This window comes from Gavia stellata, chromosome 33 (genome assembly GCF_030936135.1).
Source record: "Gavia stellata isolate bGavSte3 chromosome 33, bGavSte3.hap2, whole genome shotgun sequence".
Lineage (NCBI taxonomy): Eukaryota > Metazoa > Chordata > Aves > Gaviiformes > Gaviidae > Gavia > Gavia stellata.
This window is the reverse complement of record NC_082626.1, coordinates 3,076,389-3,098,734: the sequence shown is the minus strand read 5'-3', so window position 1 is coordinate 3,098,734 and position 22,346 is coordinate 3,076,389. Positions and strand designations below refer to the sequence as shown.

General features: G+C 64.4%; 3 protein-coding genes across 5 annotated transcripts; all 3 read left to right on the top strand.

Annotated features, from left to right (window-relative positions):
* The first annotated feature begins 1,397 nt into the window (after window positions 1-1,397).
* On the top strand, window positions 1,398-8,324 carry CLK2 (CDC like kinase 2). Of its 3 annotated transcripts, none has more exons than XM_059832411.1 (12): window positions 1,398-1,567; window positions 1,750-1,984; window positions 3,746-3,827; window positions 4,175-4,241; window positions 4,642-4,758; window positions 4,984-5,150; window positions 5,627-5,721; window positions 6,076-6,205; window positions 6,563-6,645; window positions 6,873-6,952; window positions 7,171-7,261; window positions 7,694-8,324. In XM_059832411.1, the coding sequence occupies exons 1-12, from the start codon at window positions 1,398-1,400 to the stop codon at window positions 7,874-7,876; spliced, it is 1,500 nt and encodes a 499-aa protein (XP_059688394.1). In that variant the 3' UTR covers window positions 7,877-8,324. The 3 variants fall into 3 exon arrangements, with proteins under 3 accessions (XP_059688394.1, XP_059688393.1, XP_009809849.2); XM_059832410.1 differs by having other exon boundaries at window positions 3,734-3,827; XM_009811547.2 differs by having other exon boundaries at window positions 3,731-3,827.
* A 2,059-nt stretch (window positions 8,325-10,383) lies between these two features.
* Window positions 10,384-13,741, top strand: SCAMP3 (secretory carrier membrane protein 3). The gene is made up of 9 exons (XM_059832412.1): window positions 10,384-10,431; window positions 10,502-10,579; window positions 10,679-10,819; window positions 10,899-11,019; window positions 11,132-11,260; window positions 11,454-11,613; window positions 12,032-12,133; window positions 12,242-12,359; window positions 12,505-13,741. The coding sequence occupies exons 1-9, from the start codon at window positions 10,384-10,386 to the stop codon at window positions 12,649-12,651; spliced, it is 1,044 nt and encodes a 347-aa protein (XP_059688395.1). The 3' UTR covers window positions 12,652-13,741.
* Window positions 13,742-14,835: 1,094 nt separating this feature from the next.
* ENTREP3 (endosomal transmembrane epsin interactor 3) lies at window positions 14,836-19,607 on the top strand. The gene is made up of 12 exons (XM_059832408.1): window positions 14,836-15,054; window positions 15,753-15,809; window positions 15,976-16,086; window positions 16,276-16,401; window positions 16,498-16,605; window positions 16,779-16,939; window positions 17,047-17,146; window positions 17,233-17,317; window positions 17,436-18,014; window positions 18,299-18,367; window positions 18,592-18,854; window positions 19,437-19,607. Exons 1-12 carry the CDS (start codon window positions 14,836-14,838, stop codon window positions 19,605-19,607), a joined length of 2,049 nt encoding a protein of 682 aa, XP_059688391.1.
* Window positions 19,608-22,346: the final 2,739 nt, after the last annotated feature.

The window sequence follows — 22,346 nt, the reverse complement described above, 5'->3', positions numbered from 1 at the left end:
CCCTTCCCCCGGCCCCGGTCTCTCCCGGTGTCTGGGCCCCCTCACCCGCTTCGCGGCCGGACCGCGGTGCTTCCGCTGTTGGCGCTCGGCGCGGCCCCGCGCACGGTGGAGGCCCCACCCGGCGGCGGCGGAGCAGGGCAGCGAGCGCGGCCGCCATCATCGTCCCCAAACCGGTTCCAGGCCTGCTGCGAAACGCCTCGGTCCGGGCTTCGCCCGCTCGTAAAGAGAGCGCCCGGCCTGGCCGGCCGCCAGCGTCGCCTTCACACGCTGCCTTTAATTAGAGGCTGGCGGCGGCGCCCGGTGCTGCGCTCGGCGCCGGTGCGGGCGCGGCGAGACCCGGCTGCGGAGCCGCCGAACCGGGGCGGGGGGAACGGTGAGCAGCCCCCGAGAGCCCGGCCTTGCTCGGGAGGGTGAAGCTTGTAACGAGCCCGTGGCCCCAGGTGACGGCGGTTTTTGCCTTTTGGTAGCCCTGCCTGTAACGTCGGCGTAGGTGCGCAGGCGGGAGGGCGGCCGGCTGCGTGAGTCAACCTTCTGGGGGGAAGAAATTGCCGGTGGGAGGTCTGTGGCCAAAGGGAAGCTCCTTTGGAGATGAGGCAGATTTTGCTGCTTGATGCTTGGGAGCCAGAGCGCGTGCGGGGAATGTCGTAGAGTTGTGGAGTGAGGTCTGGCAGTGGGAGCGGGATCCTAAGAACTAGCTCTTCGGGGTCGGGACCTGGCCTGCCATCGTACTGAGGGATTTTCCCTTTCGCTCTGGACTCAGGGCAGAAGAGGTGAGCGCTCCTTCACTCTGAGGTGGGGCCTACAAGGCTTCGATAACGCCTCTGCACGGGAGAAGGGCGTTTTTGCTCCCTGGGTGCTGTAGGGCCCTCCCCGCTCGCAGTGGGAAGTGTAGATGTCGCTTGCTTGGCAGTAAACCAGAGACGCCTCTGCAGGAGCTGCCTGCTTAGGTGTCTCCGGTACTGGTGCACAAGGACACTGGGCCGAGCAACGGTGATATCCTGAGCTCCGTTTCACTTTCCTTCAGTTTTCCTTGTTGGTACTTCACTCCCTTCTGGGGAGCACAGTGGTTTAAAGAGAGAAGGTGGAAGCCCCAAAAGTGCAAATGCCGCTTTTGAAGCTGTGGCCAGTAGAGATGGGGGGTGAAGGGGGAAAGTAACCTGGAAAACAGAACCACAGGAAGCACAGCCCATGGGCGTGGTCGCATCCTCTCTCGTATGGGGTTCTGGGATCGCTCACAAGTTCATCCCCTCCCTCTCAAATCCTCCACACACACCCAGGTGCACTGCTCATTGCCTCCCCCTCCTTGCCCTAGCAGCTCCTTGGCCACTGATGATCTGCGCTGGTTTCTCTCCCTGGCAATTGCCTCACAAAGTCATCACCGTCTGTTGTCCCTGTAGATGCCTCACTCTAGAAGGTACCGCTCGTCGGAGCGCAGCAGCCGAGGCAGCTATCATGAGCGCTACAGAAGTCGCAAACACAAGAGACGGCGGACACGGTCGCGATCGAGCAGCAGCGAGCGTGACCGTCGGCACCGTCGGGAAGACAGTTACCATGTTCGATCCAGGAGGTGAGTCTGCAAAGCCAAGGTGGGACCCTGAACCCTGTGGTGCCTTCTCCAGCTCGGCTGGCGGCAGCTGTGGTCAGCCCAGCTTCTGGATGGCCTAGGCCCTGTTCTCTCATGTGCCCTGAGCTGTAACTTCCCGGGCGGTGTTCATAATTGAATCCCCTCGGCTTGCTTCTCCTCCCTAGCTACGACGACCACTCAGCAGATAGGAGGGCCTACGACCGGCGTTACTGTGACAGCTACCGGCGGAACGATTACAGCCGCGAGCGAGGGGAAGCCTACTATGAACCCGAGTACCGTCATTCCTACGAGTACCGCCGCTCCCGGGACCGCGAGGGCAGCTACCGGAGCTGCAAAAGCAGCCGGCGTAAGCACAGGCGGAGGCGGCGCCGCAGCCGGTCCTTTAGTCGCTCCTCATCGGTGAGTATCCTGCTGTGCTGGGCCTCCCCTGTAACCTTTCTCTCCCAGGTGGCGAGCTGGGTAAGTAGAAAACTCACTTTCTAACGCTCTCTCGGACTCAGCTTGAGAAATGCGTAGAAAGCCTTTGATGCAGACAGCAGTTCCTGTCCACCATCCTGATGCGCCTCGGCAGTGGCTGCCCTGTGCCAGCTGGGCACAGGCGGCTCAGACCCTCTCTTAGTGTTGCCCGCTCAGAGGTGGGAGGAGGACAGGCGTGACCTGCGAGGCTGGCGTGTCCCCGGGGTGGTGCTGCAGTCCTCAGCTCCTTTATCCCTGCAGGGCGCTGCTTTTGTTCAGTGATGCTCATTAAGAGCTGTCTAGGAACCCCAGCCAAGCAGTCTTTTGTGCGAGGTTTGTACAGCGAGCGTTCAGCTGGTCCTGGTCCCAGAGAGCTCGGTCTGCCTGCGCCAGGCAGCTTGGTCCCTGTGGTCCCTGGTTTGGGCCTGTGTTCTGTGGCAGGAAGCCCCCCGTCTCTGAGGGTTAGGTCCTGTGTCAGAGCAGGATCCTTCTAGGAGGGCCCGGCTGACGTGGGATGTCATGCGAGGGGCTTTGCAAAGGAGTAGAGCTTGTGGACCGGTCAGCTCGGGTGGAGGCAGCAACCATCTTCCCAGCAGTGTCCCTGGCTTTCTCTTCTTCTCTGTTCTGCTGTTCACCTTCCACTTCTGTTAGACCCCAGACACGTTCTCTGCTCTGTGTGTGGAGCTCTCAGTGTTGTCTGGTCTGTTCTGGCTGTATGTCCAGGGATGGGATTGTGGGCTGGATTCGGGTCCCAGGTCTGCTGACTGGTTGCTCCCAGGTGTGGGGATATTTAGCTGAAGAACTGAAGGCAGGAATTTTCTCTTCTCCGGCATAAACCTCTTATCTGCCTCATCCCAGGCTGTCCCTATTCCCCGTTGGGCCTCTGCTTCTCTCCTGGAAGTTAGTCCTTCCAGGATCAGCTTCTTTGGGGGAGGGTCTAGGAAGAAGTGTCACATCTTCCCCCAGGCAGTCACTCGTAAATTCTTTCTGGTTTTGGATGGATCGTTGTATCGAGAGTTACTCCGAAATCTCTGAATTCATCTTTTTCTGAGTGTTGGGGCTGGGGGAAGCTACGTGGGCGGTTGTTGGAACGGGATGGGGAGTGTCTGTGTGGGGCAGCCTGGCCCTTTGCTTGTGCAGGACTTCCCAGCACCTGCCTTCTGCTGCCTTTCCTCAGTGGCTGCCGTGGGGCTGAAGTGAGCCTCTCCCCGCAGCCACTGAGCGCCCGGCTGCAGAGCTGTGCTTTGGCGTGCTCTCTTGGCATTACCCAGGACCCGAAGGCCGGTGCCGTTCCTCTCCAAGCCCCCCTAGGAGCGAGAGCAGCTGGCCCCTTCCACTGCCCCTCCACTAGCCCTTGTTCTGACCGTCTCTGCTCTCACACTGGTTCGGGTGGGGCTGTTTGTAGGTTCTTTTTTTTCTTTTTTTTCTTTTTTTTTTTTTTTGCTACAACGAAAAGCAAACTGTTTTTTTCTTTTCTGAGCTAGTGTGTTGTATCTTGACATGTTCCCTTGCAATATCCCTATCGTTATATATTCCTCTGTGCCGTATGAATTGGCTGGGAATCTCCTCCTGCAACCCCTCCTCAAACAACCATGTGAATTTCCAAACCAACCAATGCGTGACGCTGGCTGCTGCGCTGGTTTGAAAATCTGATTGGTGAATGATGAATTCCCTGTCTGCCTGGGCCAGCAGCGGAGTCGACAGAGCAGCAGAAGGGCCAAGAGTGTGGAGGACGACGACGAGGGGCATCTGATCTATCGCGTCGGCGACTGGCTACAAGAAAGATGTACAGCCAAATCGTAACATAATTTAGCTCTCTAGTTAAGCTCCCATCGCAGTCGCAGATCTGTCTTATCTTTCTGTTTCATTTTATTTTCATTGTTTATTAAAGAGAAACCCTCTCCTTTTCCTTCCCCTTTTGTTAAAGCTACGTTTATATTTTGTATTGTTACTGAAGTGCCAGGGAACTAGGGCAGTTGCCTTGTGCAGCCGGTGTCAGCCTTCCGCTGCTCCGGTCTCTCAAGCTGTGTGCAGGTTAGGTGTTGCAATGCATTCTCCTCTGCCTTGTGTATGCGCTGCATCCAGGTCGTGCTCACTCTCTCATCTGCCTTCCTCTCTTTCTCTCCCTCCCAGATGAGATTATTAGCACCTTAGGGGAAGGCACTTTTGGCAGAGTGGTGCAGTGCATCGATCACCGGAGGTACGTCTGCTCCTGGGACAGGGAGGGACGTGGTGGTGAGGGAAAAAGAGAGACCTCAGCTGGCGACAGAGCCTTTCGTGCCTAACGTGGGAGCCTGGGGGTGAAAATGAGTCTCTTGGTTTCCAGTATTCCTCTGCTGATCTGGGTGCTCACCCTCTGGGGCCGCCCATGTGTTGGAGAGGGGTCAGGGGGAGCCTCGGGGCTGTTTGTAGGGTGGAAAAGGCACTACTTTGGCAGACACCCCTTCATAACAGCCGCCTTCTGGCTTGAGCAAGGGCAGTGGAAAGCTGTGCTGCACAACTGACGAGATGAGGCTGGATCAGGAAGCCCTTTTTGCAGGGCACAGGCTCTCAGACCCGGCTCAGGGGTGATCTTGCTCTTTCTTCCTGTTTCTCCCCAGGGGTGGTGCACGTGTTGCTCTCAAAATCATTAAAAATGTAGAGAAATACAAAGAGGCTGCTCGACTGGAAATTAACGTGCTGGAGAAAATCAACGAGAAGGATCCTGAGAACACAAAGTGAGTGTGCTCTTGATGTTAAAATGGAAGGGCAAGCATCACCTTAGCACAGTTGCAGGGATGGGATGAGAGAGGTACTTGGTGTTGTGTGACTGAATTCGTCTGTAGCTAGTCTTTGGCTTGCTGTGGGATGCAGACTGAGCAAGGAAAGGAGGAGCCTGGCGCAGGGATAACGTAGCTGAGTGGTGCCTTCAGATCTGTCCCGAATCAGAATTTTTCTCTCAGTCTTTGTGTCAGGATGTTTGACTGGTTTGACTACCATGGCCACATGTGCATCTCCTTCGAACTGCTGGGGCTCAGCACCTTTGATTTCCTGAAGGACAACAACTATCTGCCTTATCCCATCCACCAAGTACGGCACATGGCCTACCAGGTGTGCCAGGCTGTGAAATGTAAGTGTTCACTGCTCTTCTCTCCGCTGGTCCTTAACTGACCTGGAGAGCTGTGCAGCTCCCAATGTCCGTGCCAGTTCTGCAACTGGTGGCCCAAAGCAGTGAGGTTTTGCTGCGGTGCCGCTGTGCCAGTTCCGAGACTGAGCCTTCCTGCCCCTCCAGCGGTGAATGTGTGCTTGGAATGAATCCTTTTTCTTTCCCTGATGGTAATGTTTTCCGATGCATGCGGGCTGGCGGTAGCTCAGGGCACTTCAGCATCCACCTCCACACACGCAGTCTGGTGATCGATATGATAAATCTTTGTGTTTCTGCTGAAGCATCTTGGCCTGGACTAGCCTGACTGTTCACACCCAGTTCTAAACGCGGGCTAAACTGGTGCCAGTATGAGAAAACTGAATTAATGATGTTCGCTCTTCGGGTGGGTGCAGCCTCACCTCGCTTCTGTTCCGTCACCCTGACTCTGTTTGCTTCCTCAGTTTTGCATGACAATAAACTCACTCACACTGACCTCAAGCCGGAGAACATCCTCTTCGTGAACTCTGACTACGAACTCTCCTATAACCTGGAAAAGGTAACAGCGCTGCCCTCTGTTAGAGGTCTTCTCTTGGGTTCTTGGTATCCCTGACCTTATCAGCAGGTGGGAGGAGTCGGAATGTGGCCCTGGGAGACACGGGGTTGACCAACAACGTTCATGCACTTGTTCAGGGCCTATATCCTGCATGAACAGCCTGTGTAGTTTATAAGTAAGCCATAGGGACCACAGGCTTACCTGCGTGATGGTGAGAGTTTGTTTGGGGGCTGTGGCAGCACTAACATACCCTCTGAAGCCTCCCCCTCCCGTGGCGCCCTGTGGCGAAGCGTTGGCTGCGTAAGGAAGGGGCATCTCAAAACTCCTGAGTAACTGATACTGTTCTCCCTCATGAAGAAGCGGGATGAGCGGAGCGTGAAGAGCACAGCCATCAGAGTGGTGGACTTTGGCAGTGCCACATTTGATCATGAGCATCACAGCACGATTGTCTCTACCAGGCATTACCGGGCCCCGGAAGTCATACTGGGTAGGTCCCGCTTGGTCTTTCTGCAGAGGCAGGCGTTCGCCTCGAGGGCACTGGGTGCTGCCTGCTGGATTAAGGAGCATTTTGCCTCCACATCATTGAGCAGCTGTCCTGGGTTTACCCTGAGAGATGAGAAGTGCTTGATTTAACATGTTCTACTCTCTATTTTCTGGGACGGTCAACAACTTATAAGTTGGTGTTTTGCCATTGCTACCAGCTGGGCAGTGTATTGCCATCGGCGTATCAGGAGCCTGGCTGGAATGGGAATTGTTCTTCCGTTTGTTTGTTTTTAAAAGGGTGAGGGATTTGGAATCTTAGGCCATAACTGGATCTCTTATTTTAAAAACCATTGTTTTTTAGAGCTTGGCTGGAGCCAGCCCTGTGATGTGTGGAGCATTGGCTGCATCATCTTTGAGTATTATGTGGGTTTCACCCTGTTTCAGGTGAGAACTGTATGCTGTTCACCTCACAACTAGTGAAAGAGGATGCTGGCTGTTCCCAGTACAGCCAGGAGCCTCTGGGACTTACGGAGTTCCCTCCATCAATGCAGTCTTGTAGAGACAGCCGAGGTGTTGCCCAGCAAGGGGTTCTGAACGGGAGAGTACCCAGGGCTGGAGGCAGAACGACTGGAGTCTGTTCTATGCCTTCCCTTTACGTTTCTCTCTCTCAGACACATGACAACCGGGAGCACCTGGCCATGATGGAGAGGATCTTGGGGCCAATTCCTTCTCGGATGATCCGGAAGACGAGGTGAGCAAGGCCGGCTGGGGACAGCAGGCTTGCCAGCTCTCTCCCGCTTCGCGTATAGCGGTTCTCTCTGAGGGATAAAGCTTTGAAGCTGCCTGCTGAGCTGGTTGTCCATGCTGCTGCAGTGTCCTGAGTAGCATGCGCTGCCAGAGCTGGCGTGTTGCTGTTGCTGTGACATTTTGTGCTGGGGTGTAACCTGTTCCCACCTCTCACTCTGACAGGAAACAGAAATATTTCTACCATGGCCGCCTGGACTGGGACGAGAACACCTCCGCTGGCCGCTATGTTAGGGAAAACTGCAAGCCGCTGCGGGTAAGGCAGGGTGGGCAGGAGCGCCCGGTTGCTTTATCCTTTTCTCATTGCAGAGTCTTGTAGTGCCTGCCCCAGTTGTGAAGATTCTTCCTGTGGGCGAGGTTGGGCCACCGAAAGGGTCAGACCAGTGTCTTCCCGAAGGAGCCTTGGCTGTCCCAGACATAAACTAGGAAGACTGCAGCAGCCTGAGCTTAATCTGAAGTGGAGGAGGAGGAGGAGGGCACGGAGACCTCAGGAAGTGCCTGGGAAAGATGGCAGGGGGGTGAAAACTTGGCACTTCCATGCTTGGTGAAGTGGCCCAGAGTTCAGGTCTAGGATGAGTGACTGAAAAAAACAGTCTTCCCCCAGCTTAGCCATTCAGCCCAGGGAACGTACTGTGACGGGACAGGGTGCGGCGTCCTTGGCCCTAACCTCTCCCCTCCATCTCCCCAGCGATACCTGACCTCTGAGGCTGAGGACCATCACCGCCTTTTCGACCTCATTGAGAGCATGCTGGAGTACGAGCCGTCCAAGCGCATCACCCTGGCCGAAGCCCTCAAGCACCCCTTCTTTGACATGTTGGAGATGGAGCCGAGCACAAAAATGTGGGACTCTAGCAGAGACATCAGCCGATGACGCCACAGGTGCCAACCTGCCCTCAGATTCTAGCCCCCGTGGAGGCCTGCGTGATTTCTATTCAGACACTTGGTGCTTTTTTTTTTATACATGAGAAGAACTCCCTGGACACGTTTGTAAAGCTGTTAATATGTGAGATACTGTAAATAGCCCATATTCTCTATCGGCCTCTGAGCACCACAGGCCCGACCTCCTGCTGTTGCTGCTGCTGTTACCGTGAGGCGAGGGGGCCTGTATGTCCATATTGTAAATACCTCTGTTCACGTGTTGCTTTGTCTCCTGTTCTCCCCTGCCCTCCTCGGTGTAAATACTCCAGGACTCGCAGCTCTCTGTAGCTTATCTGTTTCCTTGTAAGTTATGAAACTGGTGGGACTGCATGGGAATTATTTTTTTGATCAATGTCATAGCCCATCCCCACACCAGAGTTTTATAAGAATTTTGTACAGTCTTTGTGAAAAATAAAGATGAAGTGAATAAACCACCTGGTCTGGGTTTGGACCAGCAGCAGCCCGTCTTGGGGCTGTTCTGGTTGGTTGTGCTCCTAATGTGCAGTGGCTGTATGCTGCGTCCTCTTCTGGGAAGAAAGCTGAAGGAAACTTTAGTAAGGAAGCTAGCTCTATCCAGCTGCACCATTCTTCCCGAGCTTGGATGCTGGGCTAGCGTCTGAGCTTGCACCGGGTACGAGCTGCTCTTGGTCCTCCAAGGGCTGCAGCTGGACCTGAGCAGATTCTGGTGGTGGGGGGCAGCAAAACACAGCTTGGCCCTTCATCGTGCCCTGTGATCAGTATTGAGGTGGGACATAAAAAAAGGAGGACGGTGGGTACTTCAAGATAGGTGTTCTCTTTACTAGAGAAACCTCTCGCTCCCTGGATGGGGTGATGGTTGTTGGAAAATGGGTGTCTGGGTGCCCGTGTCTGTCCATGCCTTTTGGGCTCTTAGCAGCTCTGCAGCGAGGCTGGGGCCTTGGCTTGGGCTTTTCCATGGGAATTGCCAGGGAAGTCGCAGACCTGATGGCAACTCTGTGTAGACGCTTTGCCAGCGTGTCTGGAAGAGTCTCGCTGGGGTGGTGTCAGTAACAGAGCAGACATGCACACGGTCTGTTCTGCAGGAGCTTATCGCTCTGCTGTGGCACCATCTGTCTGTGGCAGACTGTGTCCTGGCTCTGGCAGACTCATCGCATAGAGGGATAAAGGAAAAGTCACGGCTTCACCTGGAGTTAGTGGGGGGGAGTCTTAGGAGGGGGGACTTAAAGAGCTCAGGCTGGGAGCTTTCACCTGCCTCCTGCGGTATTGCTTGGCCCGGCAGCAGCCAGCCAGACGGCGTGTGCCAGGGAACGTGAGCAGGGGAAGGCTGTGTCCTGCTGCGTGTGTAGCCAGCCCCTGGGTGAGTCTGGATGAGAATTAGATTGACCAAATAATACCTGCGGTCTGTCTCGGACTTAATAAAGAACCCCAAACCGCACACTGGTGTCCAAAACCTGAATCCACAGCTTTTACCTTCCCAGCAGAGAGCACGGCTCAAGGTGCCAGCTGTCTGCGTTCAAGTGGAGCTCACTGATTTGTGTGAAGTTTGTAAATCTGTGTTCAGAGGCTAAAGAATATTTTTAGTGGAGAGGTGCAGTTGCTGCTAACCACTGAGAGCTGGAATGGGAACTAGATGGAGGTGCGGGTAGATGTCCTGCGCTGCTGAGGAGTCCTTGTTCGGGCGCGGGTGTCGGTACGCTGTCCACACGCAGCTGGTAGCTGATGGCATCAGGGATCCCTATAAGCGCCCCAGGAGACACTGGAGTTAAACTCCCCGAGCTGCTCGTCCCGCCATGAATTCTCCCCTGACCGTTTTACTTCCTCTGCTTACCGGTTCGGGCGGGCTCAGTGAAACTGCTCCGCTGCACCCCTGCCGACCTCCCCGAGGGTAAAGCCTGGGCGGGTTCCACGCGGGCTGGAGGCGAAGAGCGCCGCGGCCGTCCCGGTAAGAGGCGGGAGCCCAGCCGAGGCGCTCGGACGTGAGGCCTCCGGGGGACCCGCAGGAGGGGCCGGCTGTCGTGGTAGGCCTGGCTGAGCGGAGCCGGTACGGGAGCCGGCCCTGGGCGGGGGACCCGGAACCTGGGGGAGCATGGGAGACCCGGCGCGGGGAGGGGACACCGGGAACCCGGGGGGACGCGATGGGGCCCGGGCGGCGGAGAGGCCTGGCCCCGGCCCGGCGTTGCCGTGGGCCCGCTGTTGCCATGGGAACGCGCTCCCGGCAGGCCCTGCGCTGGGGGGGGTGTGTGGTGTGTGAAATGCGCCGACACGTGACTCTCGGGCATGTGCCCGCATCACGTGCTCGCCTCCGCCCGGCCCGGCCCGGCCCCGCGCGTGCGCAGAAGCCCCCTGCAGTGGGGCGCCCAGCGCCGCAGGCGGTGCCGGTGACGTCACGGTGCAGCGGCCAATCGCCGGGGGCGGGGCGGGGCGACGGCGGGGGCTGAGGCGGCGGCGCTCGCGGTCCCGGTCCCGCTCCCGGTCCCGGCCATGGCCCAGCGCGGCGGCCCCGCGGTGCTCCCGGACAACCCCTTCCAGGTGCGTCCTCCCCAGGGGAGCCCCGGCCCCGGCCGCGGCCCCGGCCTCACACCGGCCGTGTCTCTTGCAGGACCCCGCGGCGGTGCAGCCCCGGCCCGGCCCCGAGCGCGCGGCGCTGGACGCCTACAACCCCTTCGAGAGCGGCGCGGTGAGGCGGGCGGGCCGCGGCGGGGCCGCTTCCCGGCGGGCGGGCCCCCCCCCCCCCCGCGGCCAGCCGCGCCTCACCGCCCCCCTCTTCCTCCTGCAGCCGCCGCTGCCGCCGTACCAGGCCCCGGCGGCGGCCCCGCCGCCCCAGCCGGTATCCGGTATACCGCCGGCGGCGGCCGCGCAGCCCCCGCGGAAGGCCAGCCCCACGGAGCCCCGGAACTACGGCTCCTACGGCACGCAGGTACCGGGGCGGGGGGGCGGCCGCCGCGGGGTTGGGCGGCGGAGAAGGCGGGAGCCCCAGGCCTGCGCTCCCCCCGCAGGCCTCGGCCGCAGCCGCCACGGCAGAGCTGCTGAAGCGGCAGGAGGAGCTGAACCGGAAGGCGGAGGAGCTGGACCGGCGGGAGAGGGAGCTGCGGAACGCGGCCCTCGGCGGCACCGCAAGTGAGTAGCGGCCGGCGGGGCGAGGGAGGGGGGCGGCGGCCGCCTTCCCCTCGGCCCCCCCCTCCCCGGCCCGGGCACTGCCGCTCTCTCCTTCTCGCCTCCTTCCCTGCAGCGAGGCTGAACAACTGGCCCCCATTGCCGTCCTTCTGCCCGGTGAAGCCCTGCTTCTACCAAGACATCCCCGTGGAGATCCCTGCTGACTTCCAGAAGACCGTTTCTACCATGTATTACCTCTGGATGGGTGAGTCCCCGGGGGAAATCCAAGGGCAGATCCTGGGAGGAGGCAGAGGAACAAGTGTCCTGCGTGCCAGCGAGCGCTGCCGCTCTGGAGAAGTTGCGATTAACACTCACCGCCCGCGTCTGGGGGGCTGAGCCCCTGATGTGGGGAGGGGGGAGCCTTGCTCGCGTTGCCTGACCCATGTCCTCTCTCTCAGCCAGCACCATTGCTCTCTTCCTGAACTTCTTGTCCTCGCTGGCCTGGTTCTGCGTGGAGCCCTCATCCGGCTCTGGGTTTGGCCTCTCCATTCTCTGGGCTCTCCTCTACACGCCCTGCTCCTTTGTCTGCTGGTATAGGCCGATGTACAAAGCTTTCAGGTGTGTATCTGCTTGAGCTCCCAGGCCAGCAAAGCAGCGGGGTGGGATGGCTGCAAGGCCAGCGCCTGAAGCTGGGGCGGCCGGAACAGACCCTCGCCCCGAGTGCGGCGCCTGTGGTGTCCCAGCTCCTTTTGTGGCCTTTGGGTCCGGGGGATGCGGTGATTCCGCACTGAGCTTCTGGCTGAGGAACGAATCTTGCTTTGGATGGGGCTCTTCCAAAGAGGTCACAGGAACCCGTTTTCCTGTGGACCTTGCTGTTGGAGATCCCTGCACTGCCTCGTGCCTCTTCCTCGGATTTCTCCTTGCTTTAAGTGCCTTACCCGGTGGCTGCGCCTCTGGGGCCTGCGTACTCTCCTTGCGTCCCCCTTTTTGGAGAGTTGTTTTCTGCGGCCTAACCTCATCTGTCTTTTTCTCCCAGGAGTGACAGTTCGTTCAACTTCTTTGTCTTCTTCTTCGTCTTCTTTGCCCAGAACGTGATGTACGTGCTGCAGGCGATTGGCATACCAAACTGGGGATTCAGGTGCGCGTTGTGGTGACCCGGGGGAGCTCTGGCCAGCCGAGTACCCCAGAAAGGGAGGAGATGGGTGGGGAAGAGGGAACCTGTGGGGAACCGCCTCTTGTTTTGCAGTGGCTGGATATTGAGCCTGATAGCGCTGCGGAAGAACACAGCCGTGGCTGTGATGATGATCCTGGTGTCCTTGTTCTTCACAGCGGTGGCTGTGTTGGGCATCATCATGCTGAAAAAGGTGAGTTTGGATCGAACCTTGAGGGCCAGAGCCCCCCTTTGGGAGGATGAGGGTGGGTTTTGGCAGGCGTGGGGGCACAGCTCTGTTCACTGGGGACACGGAATGGGGCCAGAGTGCTGACCCCGAGCCTGCCGCTCTTTTCCAGATCCACTCTCTGTACCGCCGGACGGGCGCCAGCTTCCAGAAAGCGCAGGAGGAGTTTGCTGCGGGGGTCTTCTCCAACCAGGCAGTGCGCACGGCGGCTGCCAACGCTGCCGCGGGTGCTGCCACCAATGCCTTCCGGGCGCCCTAGCTGGGCGGGGGTCCCCCGCTTCTCATCGCACGTGGGCTCTTTCTAAGGAAGAGGCAATCCAAGCTGCACTTTCATTGGATCCCCGTGTGTCTGCATCAGCTGTCAGAGGCTGCCTCATCCCAGCTTGGAAGTGCTGGTGCCTGAATCGTCCTGCTGCTCTAACCCTTTTCCTCACGGATGGAGGCTGTTACCCACCTGTTTGTGCTGGTCCCCTCCCGTCAACGGACTGGGGAAGGAGCGGGATGGGAGCTGCTGCAGCCAAGCCCTGCGCAGGTCATCGCTCTCCCTTCCAGCACCACGAGCCTCCTCCAGATGTGGGACAGGGGCTGAAGTGGCTGCTCCCCGTCCCTGTGTTGGCCAAGGCTCTCCTGTTCCCCCCCTGCCCCTGGTGCTGCCACTTGTGTGCCCCAGGGCACACAGGGTTCCCCGTGTGCCCTGTCCCAGGGCGTGCAGGGGCCAGCTCTTCCCTGGAGGTTTTTGCCTGCCTTCCCTCTGACACGGGACCTCATTCTCTGCCAAGAAAATTGTCACCCCCTTTCCCCTGGGGCTTGCTCCGGTGGTGTGGGGCTGGCTCTGTCTCCAGCGTGCTGAGCTCAGGGGCAGCCCCCCTCCAGTGCTGTTCCCTGTCCTCTCCCCCTCCCCTTTGCTGGCCTGAGCCCGCTCCAGGCCCAGGGATAAGGAGAGTGGGACTGGGACAGGCACGGGGGAGGGCTCCTGGTACCGCCTTAGCTCCCTCCTTGCCTCCAGCGAGGGACTGAACAGCTTCTCCCTTCCTCTGCCTGCCCCGGGCCCAGTGACCCCTCGCTCCCCCTGGCACTCAGGGGCCTTCGCCCTTCTCGGGGCTGAGCCACTGCCCCGTGTCCCTGCTAGCCCCCGACGTCCCCCCTCGCATGTGCCAGTGTCCTCGGGGATCCCTGGGCCTGATGTCACTGCGCCGGGTCTCACGAGTTCTGCTTCGCCCCATCTCCTCTCCCACAGCCCCTGGGCTGGCGACGGGCTTCGTGCCTTCATCTGGGGGGGCCCGTGCACCCCACAGGTCACCCGTAGCCACGGCTCTGCCGTGTCCTGCTGCCGTGGGGGCTGGCACGGGGTGACGGGGCAGCTCCCGCCGTGGGGCAGCTCCCGCCGTGGCCTCCCGTGTGTTGCTGTGCCCGACGCCAAGCCGCCTTCGGGTTTTATTTAAGGAATAAATGAAGTTTCACTCCGTGCCTCCGTGCCTTACAGACGGGAGCGGGAGGGAGCGCCGGGGCCTCCCGCCGGGGCGGACCGGACTACAGCTCCCGGCGTGCCGCGCAGGGGCGGGCGCGGCCCGGGGTGCGGGCGGCGGCGGCGGGAGCGTACCCGGAGCTGCTCTGTGCCTCGGGCGCGCCCGCCCCGGTGCCCGCCTCCTGCCGCAGCCGCGGGCTACGGCCCCGCCGGAGCGGGGGATCCCGGAGGCCTCGGCGGGGGCGATGCCCGGTCGCGCTCCACGCAGCATCCCGCCGCCCGGGCGTCCCCGCGCGGGGCCGGGGCTGGGGGGCGCGGGGCGGCGAGCCCGCCGGTAGCCTCCCGCCGCTACCGGACCGTGCCGGGGGTGCTCCCGGCTGCGGGACGCCCCCCCCACCCCCCCCAAGCCTCCGCCCCGCGGGCGCCCCGGCCCCTGCGCCCGCTGCCCGCGGAGGATGCGCCGGGGCGGCGGCCGGACCCTCGCCCGCTGCCCGGTCCGCGGGTCCCGCCTGCCGGTGCTGCCCCGGGGGCCGGCGGCCCGGTCCGGCCCGGGCGCCGGTTCTCGGGCTCCGCAGGGCGGCATGATCCCGCGGCGGGGGCCCGGCGCTGGAGGGACGGCGAGAGAGGAGGAAGCCCCGGGGCCGCGCTCCGCCACCGGCCGGGAGCTGTAGGTCGGCTGCCCGGGCGGGATGCGGCGGTGCCGGTGAGGCTGGTGCTGCTGCCGGGACGCCCCGCGGAGCTTCCCCGGGTCCCGCGTGGCCGTGGGCGCTGCCCCGAGCGCCCGTCCCGGGGGGGTGGGGGGGGTGGGGGGGCAGGGAAAAGCCGTCGTCAGCATCCTCCGGGAGGCGAAAGGTGGAGCCCGGCCCGTTCCCGCAGAGCGTCCGTTCCTGCTTCCCGCGGGCCGGCCCCGTCCCGGTGCGGTGCCACCGGCTGCCCCGGGGCTCTGGGGGCCTCCCCCGCCCGCCGCCCGGGGCAGCCATGCCCTCCCCCAGCGAGTCCCGGCGCTCGCTGACCGGTCGCACGTCTCGCAGCCTCACCCGCCTCCGCGTCCAACGGACCTGGCTGCAGGTCCTGCTGGTGCTGGCCTTCATCCAAGTCATCCTCGGCGTCCTGATCGTCACCTTCAGCCTGGTGGCGGCCACCATCACGCCCTCCGCCAAGGTCCGCCACTCCTGCCCGTCCTGGGCCGGCTTCTCGGTGAGTCAGGGGTCGGGGCAGGGCACGGGGGGGGCCCCCCCAACCGGCTCTGCCGGGGCCCTACGGCTCGCTGGAGGCTGAGTTTGCCGCCGGTCCCGGGGGAGTGTAGCCCCGCTGCTCCCCCACCCTCTGCCCCGGGGCTGCCGTGGTGCATTGTGGGAGAATCCCGGGGGTTCCCCCAGGGTGACCGTGTTGAGGGATGGGGACCCCCGGAGCGGTGCGGGGGGCTGTCGGGGGGTACAGGTTGAGGCGATGCGCTATAGGCAAAGCCCTGAGCAGGTTTGTGCAGCCGCAGGCAGGGAGGGGTGCGTGGGGTGCTGCAGTGGCGACAGGGCGGGGGACCGCAGCCCTGCCCTGCGCCCGAGCCCGGCGGCGGGATGCTCTGCCCGCCGCGTACAGGGCGTGAGGGCAGCACCCTGGCAGGCCTGGGGTCCCCCGCAGTCACCCCATGGCACAGATCCCGGCCTGGCTTCGCTGCCCGGCATGAGCTGCCCGCAGTCCCCAGGCTCTCCAGTGCCCTGAATCAGCAGTTTCTCCAGGCTTGCGGCGCCGAGGCCGCCCCTACGGCCCTGCTGCTCCTGGGCCCGCTCCAGGCCGCAGGGCTCGGGGGGCTCTGCCCCAGGGTGGGGGCTGCCCTGGGCCCCACTGCCTGGCAGAGACCCCTCCCCATCCTCACGCCTGGGCTTGTACATCTACAGCTGGCGCTGTCTGGGCTCGTCGGCATCGTCTCCTGGAAGCGGCCGCTCACCCTGGTGGTAGGTGTTGGGGGGGGGAACCCCTCCGCAGAAGGGGGTCCAGGCTGGGGAGGGAAGCGGGGGGGAAACCGAGCGGCCCCACATGCCCCCAGACGTGCAGCCGCGCGCGTCGGCTCCCTGCTCCGCAGCCCTGCCCGGCTGGCAGCCCCTCTCCTCCCCGCTGCAGATCACCTTCTTCACGTTGCTGTCGGTGCTGGGCGTCATGCTGAGCCTCGCTGGGTCCGTCCTGTCCTGCCAGAACGCGCAGCTGGTGAAGTCCCTGGAGGCCTGCGAGAGGGTGAGGCTGGCCGGGGGCTGCCGCAGTGCCCCCCGTGCGCCCGGGCAGCCGAGCACAGCTCGTCGCTGGCCGCAGGGCTCCGGGGACACGGGGAGCTGTGGAGCACGGGTCTGGTGGCAGGACACGCCGGTGGCTCTCGGGGGGAGAGCACAGCATCCGGTAGTCCCTCACGGTGTTCCTTGTCCCTAGGAGAGGGACTCGTGTGTCTGCTGCCAGCCTCGCTCCGAGCCTCTGCCCACCTCCTGCAGCCGGCAGAGCGAGATGCTGACCATGTTCCCCAATCCCGACTGCCGGAGCATCCGCGTGGCGCTCAAGGTGGGGGACCCAGTGCGGGACAAGGTCTCCCTGGGGAGCAGCCGCACACCCCTCCATGCTCTGCGGGCATCCGCAGCTCATCCTGCTTCTCCCTAGGATCTCCTCTTCAGCGTCTGTGGCTTGACCGTCTTCTCCACCATCATCTGCACGCTCTCTGCTGTTGTGTGCTGCATCCAGATCTTCTCCCTTGACATCGTCCATGTGGTGAGTCCCAGCCCTGGTCTGGGAGCAGACAGGGATGGGGAGCTGTGCTCGTGGGCTGGGGGGACCCCGGGGCGCCAGAGCAGGACCAGCTGGGTGTGGATTAAGTCCCAGGACACGTGTCCCTCGCTGGATCCCTGGGCAGGGGGTCCCAGCTCTCCCTCCTCTCCCTGCAGCTCGTCCCCCAACGCTCGAGCTCCGTGACGCTGGAATGCACGTCCCCCCCTGACACCTTTCTGCAGAGCATGATGGATTTTGAGGAGTTTGTGCCCCCGGTGCCACCACCCCCCTACTACCCACCTGAGTACACCTGCAGCTCCGAGACCGACGCGCAGAGGTACCCGGCTGGGACTGGGGCCACTGTGGTGTAGGAGTGGGGGGCCCTTTTGCCCCCAAGCAGGGCTCGTCCCACCCAACGTGGCTTTTCTGCTCTTGCCTCCGCAGTATCACCTACAACGGCTCCATGGACAGCCCCGTGCCCCTCTACCCGACCGACTTCCCCCCCTCCTACGAGACTGTGATGGGGCTGCGGGGGGACAGCCAGGTGGGAGATGGGGGGCTGCGGGCAGGGGATGGCCAGGCAGGGCTGGGCTCCTGCTCTGCCTGTGCCCTGACCGCGCCGTCCCCCAGGCCACCCTGTTTGACTCGCAGCTGACGGACGGCTCGCACGCCTGCACCTGCGACCGCGTCCCCTCCATCGTGCTCAGTGGAGAAGGTGAGCGTGCCCCGTCCGCGCACCTCGGGCTGGGAGCATCGGCGGGACGGGAGAGGGGCTGCGGGGGTACCAGCCCTTCCCGGCAGCTCTTCACCCGCACCCACCCTGATCCTTGCAGTGTCCATGGACAGCGGGTCCCTGATCATGTCCGAGATCATGGACATCCCCGGGGACAGCAGCCCCTCGGAGGACTCGTGCCTGCTGGAGCTGCAGGGCTCCATGCGCTCCGTGGACTACGTCCTCTTCCGCTCCATCCAACGCAGCCGCGCGGACTACTGCCTGAGCGTGGACTGCGTGCAGTGCAGCCACCACACGCGCAGCCCCACGCTGGGCTTGCAGGGGCCCTTCGAGGAGACGCCCCAGCCCCGGGTGCGGGGAGAGCGCTCCTACTCCTGCTCCACGGCGGAGCCCGGCCACGACGGCATTTTGGTGGGGGGAGCCGTCACCCACAGCTGCAATCGCCTGGAAGGGCTGGCCCGCTGCGTCGGCCCCTGCTTCCCTGAGGTGCGGCTGAAGGAGAAGGGCTCGCTGCAGGGGCGCGGTGGCGGCTGCCCCACGGGGCCCGGCACCGGGCGCCTCTGCCACCCACGGCGCAACAGCGAGACCTCCTGCCCCTCGTCCCCAGCCCCGGGGCTGAGCCAGCGGCCGCTCGTGAGGTCGCACAGTGACCCCGGCGTCCTGACGGCCGGTGATGCTGGTAGGTGGCAACGGCTGCTGGGACGGGGACGTTTGCACGGCTGCGCGTAACCGGTACAGCTGGGATGTGCCGCAGGTTTTGGCTGTGTCTCTTCGTGGAGTGGCGGGATTAGAGCCGGTCTGAGGCGGGCGGTTGTCCCAGGGGAATGGAGGGAGCAGGCGGGAGCTGCTGGGCTGGGAGGAGGTGGGTGCTGGGTGGCTCGTGCTGCTGGGGCTGGTGCTGGGGGGGCTGCGCAGCGGTGCGGGGCGCTGCCAAAGTCTGAGCAACGCTTTTTCTGCTCCCAGCAGATTTCAGGGAAGTACTTTATACCAAAGCACTGGAGGACACGGTGTCCAACTCCTCTGCGGATACAGGTCAGGGCACTGGGACGTACATGGATATAGAGAAGTGGAGAGGGTGGGGGGAGTGCTTCTGCAGCCCGTTGGGGATCGGGCTCACCCCGCTGGGGCTGGGACAACGGAGACCCGCGGTGGTACCGTTCCCACTGGCTAGGGAGGGGAGACCGGCACCCTGGGGGCTGCGGGGACAGGTCCCATCGCGAGCAGCATCCCGGCATCCAATGGTGGCATCTCCGCAGGGCTGTGCTCGGAGGCCTGCCTGCTCCGCCGTTCGCACTGTGACTCCCCGCTGCTGCTCCGTGCCGGCTCGGCGGGGAAGAACAAGCTGCTGCCCTCCAAGAAGGTGACGCAGCAGCTGTCGAAGACGACAACCCGCTCCCTGGGGGACCTCAAGGTCTGCCGGGGCACCCGCGGGCTGGTGGCCAGGTTCCTGCAGAGACCCAAGCGCAGCCCGGCAGCCGGCGTGGAGGTGCCCGGGCACAGCTCCCAGGGGCACAAGCAGGTGAGCTCCGGCAGCCACGGTGGCCCTGGGGACAGGGGTGGCTCTGCTTTCCCAGGGAGCCCCATCCCCACCCTCTCCCACCCTCCGGTCCCCACCAGCACCTTCACGCTTGGCCCTTCTGGGGTCTCCGTTCCCCTGCCATGCACCCCATGGTGTTGGCACCCCAGCTGCAGGCAGGGGCTGCAGGCAGAGCCTCCTTCCTACGGCACTGTCCTCGCCCGGCCCTTCTTGGCGTGGCGGCCCCTTCCCCTTGGCCCCCACCGGAGCTTGGAGTGGGAAAATCGTATGTGTCGCAACGGCTTTGGCTTCGCCCCTGAGTCACTGCAGCCCGGAGGCAGCTGCTGGGATGTCCCAGCCTCAGCTTATGGGATGTTGGAGACCTTGCGCAGCCCAGGAGGCCCTGACAGGAACAAGCCCGTCCTTAATGACAGCGTATGTGCGTGACGCACGCCTCCGCCATCCCTCACCACCCCTGCTGCGCTGCCCCCAGAGCGCGGGCCGTCCCGTGGGGCGGGTGAGCACGGTGTGCCGCGGGCACGGGCGCCGGCCGTGCGGCTGCAGCGTGTCCCCGCGGGGTTGCAGGTTCCCCGGAGCGCCTGGCCGGGAGCGGAGCAGCCCCACGAAGGCATCCACCTGCAGAGCTGTGGGGACCTGAGCTCCACCTCATCCCTGCGCCGGCTCCTGTCCGCTCGCCGGCTGGAGCGCAGCCGCCCGCGGAGCCTCAGCGGGACCTGCAAGGAGAGCGTCCTCTGACGACGCACCCCCACCCACGGCGCAGCCTCGGCGGGGACCCTCCGGGTGCCCCGGTGTGGAGAGGGGGGTCCCGCTCTGGGCCAGGGCCCTCGGACATCGCTCGGACGTTGCTGCTGCCCCGGCGGGGCTGGGGCCCGCGCCGCTGCTCTGGGGCCTCTTCTGGGCCCCTTCCCCAGGCGGGGCCGGGGCGAGGGGCTGGTCCCCTGGGGTGTCTGCTGGGGGGCCGAGGCGGCCGTGCCTGTCCCCTGCCCTGTCCCCCGTGCTGGCTGTGCCTGCCCCCTGTGCCAGCCATGCCTTTGCCCTGGGATGGCCGTGCCTGTCCCCTGCCCTGTCCCCTGCGCCAGCTGTGCCTGTATTCCAGGATGGCCATGCCTGTCCCCCACACTGGCCGTGCCTGTCCCCTGTGCTGGCTATGCCTGTCCCCTGTTGTGTCCCCTGTGCCAGCACCCCAGGATGGCCGTGCCTGTCCCCTGCCCTGTCCCCTGCCCTGTCCGCTGCGCCAGCCGTGCCTGTACCCCAGGATGGCCATGCCTGTCCCCTGCCCTGTCCCCTGCGCCAGCTATGCCTGTCCCCTGCCCTGTCCCCTGTGCCAGCTGTGCCTGTACCCCGGGATGGCCATGCCTGTCCCCCATGCCAGCCGTGCCTGTCCCCTGCCCTGTCCCCCATGCCAGCCGTGCCTGTCCCCTGCCCTGTCCCCTGTGCAAGCCGTGCCTGTCCCCTGCCCTGTCCCCTGTGCGAGCTGTGCCTGTCCCCTGCCCTGTCCCCTGTGCGAGCTGTGCCTGTCCCTTGCCCTGTCCCCTGTGCGAGCTGTGCCTGTCCCTTGCCCTGTCCCCCATGCCAGCCGTGCCTGTCCCCTGCCCTGTCCCCTGTGCGAGCTGTGCCTGTCCCTTGCCCTGTCCCCCATGCCAGCCGTGCCTGTCCCCTGCCCTGTCCCTTGCCCTGTCACCCATGCCAGCCGTGCCTGTCCCCTGCCCTGTCCCCTGCGCGAGCCATGCCTGTCCCCTGCCCTGTCCCCTGTGCCAGCCGTGCCTGTCCCCTGCCCTGTCCCCCATGCCAGCCATGCCTGTCCCCTGCCCTGTCCCCTGCCCTGTCCCCCATGCCAGCCGTGCCTGTCCCCTGCCCTGTCCCCTGCCCTGTCCCTTGCCCTGTCCCCCATGCCAGCCGTGCCTGTCCCCTGCCCTGTCCCCTGTGCAAGCCGTGCCTGTCCCCTGCCCTGTCCCCTGTGCGAGCTGTGCCTGTCCCCTGCCCTGTCCCCTGTGCGAGCTGTGCCTGTCCCTTGCCCTGTCCCCTGTGCGAGCTGTGCCTGTCCCTTGCCCTGTCCCCCATGCCAGCCGTGCCTGTCCCCTGCCCTGTCCCTTGCCCTGTCCCCCATGCCAGCCGTGCCTGTCCCCTGCCCTGTCCCCTGCGCGAGCCATGCCTGTCCCCTGCCCTGTCCCCCATGCCAGCCATGCCTGTCCCCTGCCCTGTCCCCTGCCCTGTCCCCCATGCCAGCCGTGCCTGTCCCCTGCCCTGTCCCCTGCCCTGTCCCCTGCCCTGTCCCCCATGCCAGCCGTGCCTGTCCCCTGCCCTGTCCCCTGCCCTGTCCCCTGCCCTGTCCCCCATGCCAGCCGTGCCTGTCCCCTGCCCTGTCCCCTGCCCTGTCCCCTGCCCTGTCCCCCATGCCAGCCGTGCCTGTCCCCTGCCCTGTCCCCTGCCCTGTCCCCTGCCCTGTCCCCCATGCCAGCCGTGCCTGTCCCCTGCCCTGTCCCCTGCCCTGTCCCCTGCGCCAGCCGTGCCTGTACCCCGGGATGGCCATACCTGTCCCCTGCCCCGTCCCCTACGCCGGCCGTGCCTGGCCCCCGGCCCCTGCCCGGCCACTCAGCCCCGTCCCCACACCGGCCGTGCCCGGTGCCCGGTGCCCGGTGCCCGGTCCCTTGCGCTGGCCGTGCCCGCCCCCCGCCCGGTCCCCCCGCCCCGGGGTACCCGCGCCCGGCTGCGCCCGGGGACGCCTCGCGGGGCCGGTCCCGCGGCGCTCGCAGCCGCGCTGCCCCTCGCTAGAGACCGAATAAAGGTGGTGACCGCCCGCCCGGGGCCGTGCGGCCGGTGGCGCCGGGGGAAGGGGCGGGGCGAGCGCGTCAGCTGACCGGTCACGTGAGCGGCGGGGCGGGGCGTCGGCCGCGCGGGTCCCCGCTGGCGGCTCCGGGAGCGCGCGGCGGCGCCGCGGGGGACGGCCGGTACCGGCGCCGGCCGCGGGCGGAGCGGGGACGCAGCGCGTTGCCCAAGCTGGGCCGGTGCCCGGTGCCCGCCTGCGCCTCCCGGGTCCCCCCGGTGCCGGGGGGTGAGCGGCCCCGCCGGCCGTGCGGCTCCCCCGGCCCCGTTACCGTCGCGGGGGTAGGGCCGGGCCCGCGCCCGCTGTCTTGCCCAACCGGCGCCCGGCCCGCCCAGCGCCGGTGCCGCTCCTGCACCGGGGCCCCGGGCCGTGGGCGGGACGGGAAGCCCGGGCGCCCTTAAAGGCGAGGCCGGCAGCGGGCCCGGGGCTGCCCCACAGGAGCGCGGCCGGTACCGGCTCGGGGTGCCAGCGGGACGGGAGGCTTCGCCGGTGCGGGCTGCGCGCAGGCCTTGCGCCCGGGGGCCGCGGAGGGGCCATGGGGGCCGCCGGTGCCCTGGGCTGGCTGCTGCTGCTGCTGCAGGCCGTGCCCCGGGCCGCAGGTGAGCGCGGGGGGCAGCCCCGGAGGTGGGGTGCCCGGGGAGGTGAGGGGG

Excerpts from the sequence above, each read along its gene's own strand:
- CLK2 (XM_009811547.2), top strand. The coding sequence starts at position 1,398 with ATGCCTCACTCTAGAAGGTACCGCTCGTCGGAGCGCAGCAGCCGAGGC. Across the intron at positions 4,242-4,641 it reads CAGTGCATCGATCACCGGAG|GGGTGGTGCACGTGTTGCTC; the intron begins GTACGTCTGCTC and ends GTTTCTCCCCAG. Across the intron at positions 7,262-7,693 it reads AAAACTGCAAGCCGCTGCGG|CGATACCTGACCTCTGAGGC; the intron begins GTAAGGCAGGGT and ends CCATCTCCCCAG.
- SCAMP3 (XM_059832412.1), top strand. The coding sequence starts at position 10,384 with ATGGCCCAGCGCGGCGGCCCCGCGGTGCTCCCGGACAACCCCTTCCAG. Across the intron at positions 10,580-10,678 it reads ACCCCTTCGAGAGCGGCGCG|CCGCCGCTGCCGCCGTACCA; the intron begins GTGAGGCGGGCG and ends TTCCTCCTGCAG. Across the intron at positions 10,820-10,898 it reads ACGGCTCCTACGGCACGCAG|GCCTCGGCCGCAGCCGCCAC; the intron begins GTACCGGGGCGG and ends CTCCCCCCGCAG.
- ENTREP3 (XM_059832408.1), top strand. The coding sequence starts at position 14,836 with ATGCCCTCCCCCAGCGAGTCCCGGCGCTCGCTGACCGGTCGCACGTCT. Across the intron at positions 16,087-16,275 it reads CCCTGGAGGCCTGCGAGAGG|GAGAGGGACTCGTGTGTCTG; the intron begins GTGAGGCTGGCC and ends CCTTGTCCCTAG. Across the intron at positions 16,940-17,046 it reads TCCGAGACCGACGCGCAGAG|TATCACCTACAACGGCTCCA; the intron begins GTACCCGGCTGG and ends TTGCCTCCGCAG.